The sequence below is a fragment of the Oculina patagonica genome, chromosome 8, assembly GCF_052425735.1.
Source record: "Oculina patagonica isolate OP01 chromosome 8, crgOcupat, whole genome shotgun sequence".
NCBI lineage: Eukaryota > Metazoa > Cnidaria > Anthozoa > Scleractinia > Oculinidae > Oculina > Oculina patagonica.
Genome location: NC_135765.1, coordinates 17,596,538 through 17,609,906, shown reverse-complemented (window position 1 = coordinate 17,609,906; position 13,369 = coordinate 17,596,538). Strand labels below are relative to the sequence as shown.

At 38.3% G+C, this 13,369-nt stretch overlaps 3 protein-coding genes across 5 annotated transcripts in view; 1 reads left to right on the top strand and 2 right to left on the bottom strand.

The window, feature by feature from the left end:
* Nucleotides 1-2,208, bottom strand: part of LOC144662810 (uncharacterized) — a 38,421-nt gene extending 36,213 nt beyond the window's left edge. The window contains exon 1 of the mRNA XM_078523756.1: nucleotides 2,086-2,208. Coding sequence (XP_078379882.1) covers nucleotides 2,086-2,182 — 97 coding nt within the window. The 5' untranslated portion in view covers nucleotides 2,183-2,208. The remainder of the gene's footprint in view (nucleotides 1-2,085) is intronic.
* Nucleotides 1-13,369, top strand: part of LOC144662800 (fibroblast growth factor receptor 1-A-like) — a 254,321-nt gene that overhangs the window by 87,997 nt on the left and 152,955 nt on the right. The gene's annotated exons all lie outside the window — the stretch shown is intronic.
* Nucleotides 12,408-13,369, bottom strand: part of LOC144662809 (uncharacterized) — a 122,645-nt gene continuing 121,683 nt past the window's right edge. For all 3 annotated transcript variants that reach the window (XM_078523754.1, XM_078523755.1, XM_078523753.1), the window contains one exon: nucleotides 12,408-12,814. In XM_078523754.1, coding sequence (XP_078379880.1) covers nucleotides 12,677-12,814 — 138 coding nt within the window. In that variant the 3' untranslated portion in view covers nucleotides 12,408-12,676. The remainder of the gene's footprint in view (nucleotides 12,815-13,369) is intronic.

Sequence of the window (13,369 nt, the reverse complement as noted above, 5' to 3'; positions counted from 1 at the left end):
ATCTGGAAATGTGGAAATCTGGCAATGAATACTTATCAGTTAACAGTCCATGTCTGGAAGTGTGGAAATCTGGAAATCTGGCAATGAGTACTTAATCAGTTAACAGTCCAAGTCTGGAAGTGTGGAAATCTGGAAATCTGGCAATGAATACTTAATCAGTTAACAGTCCATGTCTGGAAGTGTGGAAATCTGGAAATCTGGCAATGAATACTTAATCAGTTAACAGTCCAAGTCTGGAAGTGTGGAAATCTGGAAATGTGGAAATCTGGCAATGAATACTTAATCAGTTAACAGTCCATGTCTGGAAGTGTGGAAATCTGGAAATCTGGCAATGAGCAATTTCTATTAAAATTTTTACAATGTCTTTGCTAGGAATTTTAACAGTAGAGGACATGCTTTACGTTTTGTTACATACATTTCATTACAAAGAAATAAAGATGCTCTTCTTGATGAGTTCTGTTGAATTCAGTGGACAGATGATCACATCTCTACATTTTTAATACAATGCGCCTGTGTGGTCGGTCTGTGTAAACAATTTCGCGACAGCTCTTGACGTTCGCCCGTCGCACGCGATAGGTATCGTATATCGAACGCTACAAGATAACGCAACTTTTTGCTGAGAAATCATTCAACCCAGAAGTTGTCAGCTACATTTATTTAGTATACATTATCTTTTGACAAATTTTCTGAAAATAACGTCATCGCCTCTGCATGCATTGCATGCCGTTTATTTGGCAAATTTTTGTGAAGTCTATCGCCTTATTTAATGGTTCTTAAGTCGCAATCGACCGAGAGGATAGGACTGAAAACTAGCAGAAGAGAAAATGGCGGCGAAGAACACAAAGTAAAATACTCCACGAAAGATAGAAAGGACTTATATAAAATATAAACGGAAGAGACATATTACAAGTATTTCACGAGTTCTATTAGATTCAGTAAAGAGACAACATCTACAATTGGCCTGTGTAAAACAAACGAGAATACGTTTCACCTTTGTCGCTAGAAAGAAATATAGTTTATTATGTTACAAGGTGTCACGCTACAAGATACCGCAACCTTTGTTTCGATTTGTTAGAATAGTTAATGGTCATTTACTTCAGAAATTGTAAGCTACATGTACTTTTATTTAGGCGGGAATCAGCCATAGTTAAGCCTGGCTTTCACTAGCTAGCGACGCAAGCACAAGCACAAGCACAAGCACAAGCACAAGCAAAACAGCACTTTTTCATATGAAAGCTTTCTTTAAAAATATCTATATCACCAGATGTTTTGTTTTCCTCCTTTTTTGTAGTCGCTTTCGCTTTCTCGTCACAAGAGTAGAGAAGACAACAGCACTCGATGCCTGAGAGTCTCTGCCGCAATTTTTGCCGCGAGAACGAAGTCGAGAACAGAGCCTTCTATTTAGTAAACATTGTATTTTTATGCTATAATGTGCTTGTGCTTATGTTTATATTCGTTTTTACTTGGAACAAACAGCTTGTGCTTGCGCTTGTGTTTGTGCTTGTGCTTGCGTCGCTAGTGAAAACCAGGCTTTACATGTCTGATCGAGTTCCAGTATCCACCTTGCACTAAAGACATGTGTATGCTCTTTCTACTGAGCATGCAAGAAACCACGTCAACAGAGTGTTTCAACTCCATATGCTAATTTCTACAAAGCATGCAAGAAACCACGTCGACACTGAACGTTTGATTCTTAAGTAGAATTCAACCAATGCTGTACAATGAAATACGATGAAGTCTTCCGATTCATCATAGGTCGAAAAATTCTGTATGATTTTACATAAGATTTGTAGTTTAAAACTTCCCATTATTTTTCAAATAAACGTTTGAATTCTCACGTGACAATATTAAAATTTCATGTATGATTCCACACATGAACGTATGATTCTTTATATGCCGCATTCAAGTGCTCGATTCTCCAGTCGATTTCGTTGAATATATACACGTGTGATTCAACAACGGATATTGAAAAAAACAACATAATCATTTGTTGACTAGGACGATTGATTCCTCGGGCAAATTAAGTGTACCTGTGAAACGAGATCAACGATAGAATGCCACTTTAATCAACAATCGCAAACTTACCAACAAGCGGGAAATTTGCAACCAGAAGAAGAAATATACCACTAGGCCAAATTGAACATGATTTCTCAGTTCGTCGATTAACTTTAAACGTAGCCATCTCAGCAAGTAAGTCAGAAATCTGAACTGAGGCATTTAAGACGGAAGTCAGAACCTTTGCGTCATTATTACGTCATGCCATAGGTCCGCTGTGCGTACGTACCCGAGTGGAAGGCTCCTTAACAAAACTATGATGAATTAAGTTCCTGAGTGCAATTGCAAGAAGTAAAGGATCCGCAACGCCGTTACATCCTTTTGAAGGCTATCATCCAGGAATCGCCTAACGTGCTTTTGAATATTTTATGATCTTATCAAAAGCAACGAAAAATGCGATTTTTTTTAAAGAATATATCGGAAGATGTGAAAACAGTTTCAAGTACAGAACTCGATTACTTGGTTTATACAGTGCATTTATCCCATGCTTGAAGAATCCAATGTGAGGCGCGGTGGCCTAATGGTTAGTGCGGACGTCGCAGAATTTGCCAAAAAGTGACCGAAAACTCAGGAACGGTTGAGTATTAGGCCCAGTAATACGTGTAACTTTTTTCTTTCAACTTGTCTCGCAACATTGTTGCATTGCAAGTTGTAAAGTGTTGTTGTACACACCGTATTTTCTCGATTAAACGCCGGGCCCCGAATAAACGCCGGGTCTCCAAGTTGTATTTGAAAATCAACCGCTTAGACAATTATTTAAGGTTGAATATGCTTTAAAAATAATGTCTAATAATATAGCTGTCAAAAACAATGAATAAAAATCATTTCTTAGAAACATAGGGCTTGAAAAAACTCCTGAATTCAAATAAACGCCGGCCCTATAGGGCCAAGTTTGAAATAAATCGAGAAAATCGATTAATCGAGAAAATACGGTATTACCACTTGTATTACAAGTTGCGGCAACATGTTGCACAAAGTTCAACTGATGTCTACTTTGAGCAACATGTTGCCGCCCGCAACTTGCAACACGGGAGGTAATACGCGCTACAACACTTTACAACTTGCAATGCAACAATGTTGCGAGACATGTTGAAAGGAAATGTAGCCCGTATTACATGGGCCTTAAGGCCTTAAACAGCTTTGGATTACGACTGTTCTCACGTCCAAGCAAATCAAATATTCTAAAACAAGGGGTGCTTACCATTTGTACAAAAAATCCGGTTGGTGTGACCGTCATTTTCCGAATATACCTACCAACTGGATGAGATCTCACTTACCATTATTCTACCAGGCGTTACTTCCTGCTCACTAGATATAGCGCGAAATTCAGTGTTGTGTTCTTTTCTGCCGATATGTCTGTATATTTAAGGTAAAAACAAACTTTTCGGATGATTTGAGAAGACAGGCAGATGCTGTTTAGTGCCGTCAGTTGATCCATGAGACGCGATTTCAAAATAATACCAAGTTTTTTCAGGGACCGCGTAGAGAGAGGGGCTAGGGGGGCTTTAGCCCCCCCCCCCCCCCCACTTTTGTGCAAAAATAAATAAATAAATAAAAAAATAAATAAATAAAATAAAAAAATAACGAAGCAAAAAATTTGTTTGTTCAGTAATAAGGGACAAAAGTTACTGGCAAAGTAGACGCGCAGATATAATTATCTAAAAAGTTTTCAGTTGTAGCCTTGTGCTAGTACAGGTTGATGTCTTTTAAATGGCTTCTTTTTGCAAGCGGACCTCTCAGGAAAACGTAATTGGTTAACTTCAATCGGAAAGGGCCCAACCATATGGCGAATTTCAGCCCGGTTTGCCGGGCTGGAGTTTTGTTGCTATTACATGGAGAATTTCAGCCCGGGCTGAACACTTTTAAAATTAAATAATTATCGTGGCCGCCATTTTTTTCGTTGAAAACCACCACTGCGCATCCGCAAGCTCACTTTCAGCCCCGGCTGAAATTGAAAACGCGATGACATGAGGTTTTTCAGCCCGTTTCCCCTAGCCTGGGGAGGCGCGGTGGCCTAATGGTTAGAGCGCCGGACTCCGGGCTGAAATTCGCCTTGTAATCACGCCCTTAGGCTCCCAAACAAATTGTTTAGTTGATTGCCGAGTCCAGTTGATAGAGGTGCGATAATAACAGTCCCGACCTTCATCTTTTGACAATACGCATAAAATTATTGCTCCTTTTTTATGTGTCCTGGTTTTATCTTTAATCAGCGAGAAGTTTCACGGATTGGTGGGCAATGACCCCGGGGGGGGGGGGGGGACTCGCATATGAAAGTGACGGGGATGCTCGTCGTCTCGCTTAGGGGTGTAAATTTCGGACTTTTGGTCTCGCTTAGGGTGTTCGGGAAAAAACGCCCAAAGCGCCAATATTTTTAGCCATAATGGTCTCGTTTAGGGTTACACACGAAGAAATATACAAATATGAACTCCATTCTTAGTTTTTTGGTCTCTTTTAGGGGTTCTTTTCAAAATTTCCGACGAGCATCCCCGTCCGTTTCATATGGGAGTCCCCCCCGGGGCAATGACAGTCCCATCGCAAGTTATGTTGAGCAACGTTTCTTTATGGAAATGAAATTTAGTTTGCCATTTATAAATGTATCTTTCGTCATTTTAGAGGAATTTAAATCAACATTTTCAAGCCAATTCCCCCCCCCCCCCCACTTTAAACTTGCTGCGCGGGCCCTGTTTTTTAGGTAACTGTTTCCACCTATGTACCTGGACCCGCAGTCATTTCGAGCGACAATTGGTGCGTTCGAGATCCTGTGCAGAGGAATTATGTACTCATGAACGATTCCAGTATGGAATACCAGAGGCAGGCAGCCTATTCCTCAGGTTAAAGAAGTGCTGGCGTTTATATAGTCCAGGTGAACCTAAGCAATGCACATCGGTATAAAGACGCCATATTGAATCTACGACTAAAACCGCGCAAAAGTCCTGAAAAGGGCCTGGAAACGGAAGATTCGTTCAATTGGTAAGAAAATTCCCGACGGTTCGTACCAATCGAAATAAAAGAGCTACCCCAAAACGCAGTGCTTAATTTCGGGACGGAATTTCCGGGAAATTACTTTTCCATTTGACTTCAAACCGAAATTTCCGGATTTTTGACCAAAGGGTAAGCACCCAATTCTCGATGATTTACCACCGTCAGGACAACTTATTTAAAATTTATTCTGTTTGGTTTTTCGATTATTCGAGAAGCAGTTGGAGGAAACTGAACCGGGTACGGTAACATTGAAAGCTTTACAAGTTTCGCAATTAGTTATTTATCTGAAGTTGTATTTTTTGTGAGTTGTATAGATTCGCCCAATTATGGGTATGCAGGAGGCATGGGATAAAAAAGTTGTGTAATGTTTTCTCGTGGCATACCGTAAATACCCCACTCAAGACTTGTTTTTTCATTGTAAACTCGTGGAATATTTTACGCAGGGAAGGGGGGGGGGGGGGAGAAGCAACTTCCCATACATTCTCTTATATGAAATCTGAGCGATGCTCTCACAACTTGCAAAGCAATCATCGGGGCGGTAGTCAGCGGATGTCTCTAAGGCGCATGAGCAGCTCTTTTCTTTGCGAACTTGCCAAAACAAAAACAACATGGGACCAGTGAGAGAGTTCGATTTTTTTATATATGTAGTAATAAAAAAGACTTTCTAAGTTTTGTCTTTAAAGCAGCGAAAATTTCTCCGGAAAGGTTCTTGGTGTCAATATGTGGTGTTTGTTATGAAATAAAACCATCACGGGAATGGTAATGAAAACGTGGCGATCGAATATTCCCGCGCTGGTCGGAGCTATTGTTCTTGCTCTATTGTTTTGTTGTTTGTTGACTTGGTCTTTCTTTGTTTTACTTCATTTACAATCCCCATGTGGACCAGTTGAAAATCGTGGTACAAACATTTGCATTTCAGCACTGAAAAGTAGCACGGCATCACAAAATTCTGCGTTCTTAAAACTACACGACGATGACGAAATTTTCGGATTTAAACACGCTGCTTTTAGATTTTTAGTTAAGAGAATTGAACCCCTTTATAATAAGTGATTCCACGACATAGCAGCTTCCATTTCGCGGGAAAAGATTGCCTGTTGCATCATCGTCCAAAAACCGCTGACTTCATCGTGAATTGATCGCTTTGCAAGTTGTGAGAGCATCGCTACTTGGTCCCAGACCTCGTTTCTTCCCCTCCCCCCCTGAATTTACGCTATGCCATTCAAAAACATTGCATTACTGCTATACATATTAACATAATTTTTTATTATATACGTTTGCCCTGTAAGTTTTCCTCAGTTGCCCCAGGAAGATTTGTCTTCTATCCGATTCGATAGAGGACAAATCAGTTCCAATTCTCGATGTTTCTTCTAAACAAATCTACCAGTTTTCTGCGAATGGATAAAAAACATGTGACGCCCACTGCTGTATAAAAAACAAGTACATAAACATAGTCAAAAGATTATTTCATAGCCTTTTAAATTACCTTAGAATCAAAACCCAGAGAATTTCAATAGAGTTTTAAATCGTATTGTTTCAACAAACGAAAAACTATTTCATCTCCGTATGGTTGAAACACCAAATTGCGCTTTCTAGTAAGATGATGTTGAATCCACGAGCATTTGCTGTTTCCCTGCACTATAATGATCCTCTGAGTTTTGAAAGCACCTCCTGTCCTGGCTTCGAGACAATAATATCCATGTTGGCTCTCCGACCAAAACAGTTGTAATTTCTGGTAAATTCAATGTTGATGATATGAGAATCCCCGATCAATTTTAATCCGTGACCTCCGCGATACCGGTGCGATTTTCTTTTTCCAATTGCTTAAATTGGAATTCACTGCGATGATCATTTATCACTTTCATATACATCCGCAGTTCAGATACACATATGCATCATTTTACTCCTCTCGCAGGTATCGAGTCCTGTTGAAAATCTGAACTTTTTTCAGGCTTCTCTATTCCAATTGCTTAAATTGGAAATTCACTGCGATGATTATAGATCACTTTCAGCACCGGTAAGGTCGATAAGCAGATTGCTTACCCTTGTCATACCACTAAGGGCCTGTTTATATGGAGGAGAGTTGTCCCTGGTAGGAGGGTTACCCTCCATACCGAGCCACCCCGGGCGAGAGAGCTTTTCATACGTTTCTTTATAAATAGCTGCGGACTGTTTATATGAGAAATTGCAAAGTTGGCTCGGGGGGCAGGGTGACCCTGGGTGGAGGGTCACTCGCTTTGAAGGGAGGGTGACCCTAGGGAGCGAGCCAACTTTTTTCCATATAAACAGTTTGGTTACTTTTGCCTCGCCTACCAGGGACAAGTTGATACATACGGAGCATGCGCAAAAGCTAAAATCAGCAAAACCAAAACTGCAAATAAATTGAAATCGAAGTCGGCGGTAAATTAATCCAAAAAATGGTCTTTGTTGACGATTCAGCGTTCCTGATTTTAGAAAAAGCAGCCATAATAGATGTTTCAAAACATCTCTCGCCAGTCTTTTGAACCGAGAGGGCCAAGTTTTGACTCGGTCAACAGGGACGACTTTATCATCTAAACGCTCGGCAAAAGATGGCTCGGGGGAGAGGGTAACCCTCCTACCAGGGAAAACTCTCCTCCATATAAACAGGCCCTAAAATGCTCGTTGACGCTGATGGATACTTCCACAGCAACAAAACATATTCGATATGGTAATCGATAGCTTATTGTTTTCCGCGGCCGTTTACCCCTTTAGGTTGGGAGACGATCGAAGAGGTTCGAACCCCGTTTATTAGCCCCGATTTTTTTTTTCAGGCTTCTTAATTGCAATAGCTTTAATTGGAAATTCACTGCAATGATCATCACACTTTCATATACATCCGCAGTTTTTATGTAAATCATTTCATATACATTACATCTTATCGGTACTGTTTGTTGGCGAAAACTTCCCGTTCAACAGAGGACTCCACAGTAGTGAGATTAAAACAAACATCCAATTAAAAAGGGGCCAAAAAAGAGGCACGAGCAGATTTCAAATAATATATTCAGTTTTAAGGAATTGAATTAATAAAAAACTAAATTGCCGCTGACTATTCCTCTGGTTAAAGTTTTTTCACAGTAAAAATTCAATCACGGATAATTTTCCACACTTTTTCCCCTCAACAAGGGTCTCGAAAAACCAACATCATTCTACCCAGTCGCCCACTGTGACTGTCCGGGTGTGGGAATTCAAGACTACCGGCTTCAGAAATAAACGGCACGCAATGCATGCAAAAGCGATGACGTTTCACACGGGGTCTTACATAATTTTGAGGAAATTTGTCAAAAACTTTAAGTAAATAAAAGTAGCTGACACCTTGTGCGTGAAAAAGACTGTTATCCAACTGCAGCTTACATTTTTCAAACATAAGAAGCAATGTAAGTGATTGTATAAATAGCATAGCATAGTTAGGATCTGATTGAATTTAAATAAATACAGTACTTATAAATTCACAGGCAAAAGATGCAATTAATACATTTTCTTTGTAGATTTGCTCAATTAAACAACAGTTATATTTTATTTTATATTCTAATTTTTTTTTTAGATTTCCCTATGTTGTCTCAACAGAGATTGCGTTATATTATAGAGTGACATCTGATGAACGACATACGATACGCGCTAGCAAGCTTTTAAAGAAAGGTCAAACGGTCTCTTGCTCACAGCGGCCCTTTATATTATAAGAATTAGAAATTTCTGTCTACTAAATCTAATAGTTCCCATCATTTATAATTTATCTCCTTCGTTTATACATTGTAGTGTTCCATTCTAACTGCACGGGAGTATTTTGATTTTGTGTTCTACGCGGCGATTTCTTGTTAAGTCAAACTTGATTTCTGTTCGATCGCGACAGAATAAAAGCGCCCGTCGTGCCATGGCAATAAGCGATTACGTCATCGCTTAAAAACAAAACACAGTTTGTTGTAGATTTTATCAGCATTTAATACGCGTTACTTCTGACTACTAAAAAGCATTACAGCAATCAAAAATTCATTAATTACAACTTCGCACCAGAAGCTCTGTTAACAGAAGTAGCAACAGGCTTGGTTTACTTTACAATCTGCAACTTAAAAAGAAAAAACAGTGGAAGCCCGATATCACAGTTACTTATATAACGAAATCACCGCAGCTATAACAAATAATATTCTTTAGGCCAGTTATAATAAAATGTCTGGAAAGAAATCCCGATATAACGAGGCCCGCTGTAACGTACAAATTTTGCCAGCTGTCTCTTGGCACTTCTTTACATCGGGGTTCCACCGTACTACTTTAACAATAAGGTGCCTTTTTTCAAAATTCGCTACGAATATCCGTAAATTATACTAATTAAAATAGAAATTCAAATTGTAAAATACATCTTCTTGATTGCCAATTGCTACAAAACTTTTACGATGCAAAAACAGCCTGGTTATACAGAAAGCCTTTCATCCCTTCCTTAGAGCAAGCGAGAAGTTACTGATGGGGAAGGGGGGGGGGGGGGGGGGGGGATTGTCCTTGTTCTTTGTAAAAAATGGGAAATGTGTGTTTCTCTTACTTTTTTGTTAGCCATTATTTCATTTTAACTACAAATTTATAAAACTGCAAGCAGCAAGGAAAGGGTATCAGCCAACACCTCTATAACTAAGGCTTTCGCAATTCCTGCATAAGAGCATTGCTGAACATTGCATATGTCTAGCCATTCTGGCCAATAAACTAAGATTTAAAATTGACAATATTTTCTACTTATAATATTGAAGGCAAATATTTTCCAATTCTTAAATAATTACACTTAAAACATTAATACTTGTATTTGCATCAAACCGTCCATTTTTCAACTCAACTCTCTTACCAGTGCACACTAAAATCAAACGTCAAGTATTATGTAGATAACCACAGTGGTTTATATTCACTTAAGGTTTACTTCATTTACAAACACTGCACTTAACCAAAAACATACATGTTTTCAAAAGTGGCAAAACAATTATTCATGAAATATTTACATTGCAGTTTTAGATAACGCATTCAGATTTAAACAACCATGACCACGAACAACAACGAAATCTTAAATTGAACATCAAAGCATTTTGTATAATGAAGATCTGGCCATCATTCTTGATTGACAGTTTTACTAATGTGCATGAATATTCATTTGTTGAATTTACTTTTGAAAAGTTTTTCAATTTGGAGAATACCTTTCTAAACGTATATTTTTACTGTCTACATACTTTCAGTATATGGGGGCTAAACAGTGGCTCTCAAAATATTTCACCTTAACTGAAAATTATGTTCTTAACATAGTTTACAGTTGTTAAGAAGACACTAAATCCTTCATAATTTTTGTGGATTACGGTACGACTTTGCCTGTCTGTTCCACTCTGTAACAAGTACAGTCAACTGTCTCTAAGCAGACACTTTTCGAAGGAGGACATTTAATGGGCTGGCTAACCGGCTGGTTCTAGCCAAATTTTATTTGTCTGTTAGGGTCTGTTACGGAATTCTCTGTAAGACGGACTGCTGAAGTTGACCCGAGGGAGTCTGCTTTTGGGGGAGTTGACTTTAAACTAATCAGGCGGTGGGTTTTGAAACTCCCCATCACTTAACTTGGTTTTACACCAACTAAACAAAGTTAGAAAATCGTTACATGTAAAAACAACTTCAATAGGAGCATTCTATGAAAAAATTCTTCATTTGCACGTGCATCGGTGCAGTCTCTATAAGCAGCTTACTTTAATTTGCTCTTTCATATTTATTTTAAAAAAACTACTTTCGATCTACAATACATGTAAAAATAATGTGACTGTCACTGGCCCAGCCACAAACCAGCACTTTCACTTTTTTGCTCAAGAGGCGTTCAATTCTTTTGTTAAAAAAAGCTAAAAACCATCAGTGAAAACCGTGCCGACGATATGTCTTCTAAGTTTTTGTTTTGTGTAAACTATGCTACAATTATGAGGGTGCACTCAGTGATCAACAATGTAACCTTTGAACAACGAAAGACATAAATTCATTCTTCAAGGTGTGAATAAACGTAATCAATGGTTTTATAGTGACTTTCTTGCTGAAGCCTGAAACGTTGGCCGACTTTTTCAAGTTTTAGGACGCTATTGTCCTATCCTTCCGTAGCCAAACCACCTTTTTAACAATTTTCATGACTAGTACAGAATAGTTAGGTTTTAGCAAGGCCAGGTCACTAATTGTGAATTTCCAATTTATACCAACAACGTCCTTGCATTTTTCAAGTAGCACGAAATCATGGTGAAACTAACCCTTTCAGAAAATGCCTACAAAAGACGAGGAAGAGTAAACAAACCCTTTTATACACTTAAAAGTGGCAGATTCACGTGTTTTAGAAGCTGACGAAGGGGTGGAGAGCAAAGTAAAGATGGGCCTTACCTTACACACCCCTCCTCCCCACCTCCCGGGTGCCTCATCAAGATTTGACTGGTCAAAACAGAGACCATTTCAGGTTATAAGTCGACAATAACACACATTTACTCGCAGCCATAAACTTGGTACTTGATAACTAACTTGACAACCATAGATCTTTTCACGCTTAGCGAACGTACACAATTTTGCTGTATTACAATTTGTTGGAACTACAAGATTCTTTTTATTCTCTTTTCGCAGAGACTTTATTTTTCGCTTACTTACTTTACACAAATCAGAAACGATCTTTCTTTCTATTCTTAAACTTATTTGGCTACATGTACTAGAGTGAATTCGTGTAACCCGTTTTTTATATGTTAATGAGTCGTATAATATTCTAATGTTTGTGTACAATATAAAAAAAATACACGAGTGGTCAGAAAACCTCAAAGAAATCACTTTAATAGGTATACAGAAAATAAGTATAAACAGGAAGTGTCTTTCTTTCAGCACTTCAAGAACATGTTCAACCTAAATTGAAAAATTAGCGGTCTGGTTCAAAATACGCAGGATTTAGTCATTTCACGTTGTTGTTTTTCAGAAGATGGAAAATAAATTTGCCAAGGAGTAATTGAACACACGCAGATCTATTTTCCTGCTCATTAAACCTTTTGTTTGCTAAACAAAAGTTGTTTGTCATCGTGATCTGCTAAAGCTCCCCATTGGATTGCGCGCGCAGAATTGCGTTACAGTCAAGTTTAATTTGTTTTTCTTTACGCGATGTTGAATATAAAATGTTTATTTAAAATCGCAAGACAATTAAGGCATGATAATTTTTAAGCCCCGTTATCTGTTTTGGTTTTTACATATTGGTAAATGCTTGAATTTTAACCTGACTTCCACATGCAAATACTTACGATTTGTCTGCAATTTTCTGTTTTCTTGTACAGCTCATTAAAATATTACACGTCCATTAGCATATAAAAACGGGTTACACGAATTCACTCTACTAGCTATCAAAACAATTAGAACCGTAATGTAGACAAACTAGAAAAAAAGTAAAAAAAGTACCCTTGCTCCAGCAGTAAGCATTCACTTGAATGCAATTACTACCTTGAATGTTCAGATTACTAATTAGAAATTACTTCTCAATTGCCACTATTTTTTTTATAAAGTATGTATCAGAATGCAGCTTCTATATGAATCTATTTTTTACAGCTATAGTGCAATCGCTTGCCTTTGGTTGGACCGTTTTCTATCATTGCTCCAGGGTGGCTGAAATTTACATTGCATTCACATCCGCGTATTGAGTTTCAGTAGGATTACCCTGACCATAGGAGGCTGAAGACCTTGGCATGCCTTGCGACCTTGGGTTAAATTCAGCAAGTTCAGCATACTGAAGTTCTCCTGGCTTGGGTTTCTATAAGAAAAATATAAATTGATGTATCATTTTGGGTAAATATTACCATCAAAAAATAATTCTGCATGGTTTTCTCTAACAACAATTACTGTGGTGCGATGCCTCAAATCGTTTGTGGATTTTGTTAAAGCAAGCAGCCAGTGTACATACTGGCTGTCGAGAAAACATGTTTACATGTTCATGTACGTAATTACGATACATGCAGCTTAAAGGTTTTCTTTTTCCACTGATAAACATAACAACAGTGTTTCTGATGATGACAATAAAACGAATGGATTTTCAAGCTCTTCTATTGAGCTCCTACTTCTTTTTATTCAGCCAAATTGCTCTAATTTTTTGTGATACTCTTAGCTTTCAGTGCTTGCTTAAATAGAATTTTTGGATCACACTAAAGGCAAAAGCATTTAATTAATTAAAGTACTAGCTTACCCATTCAAAAAAAAAAAACAAACTAAAAACGTCTTCTTGGCTTGCATTTATGCATGTATGTATCAGCGCATAAGCGAATTTGACGTAATAGTGAGCACTCAGGTACAACTACAACGCACCTCTTGC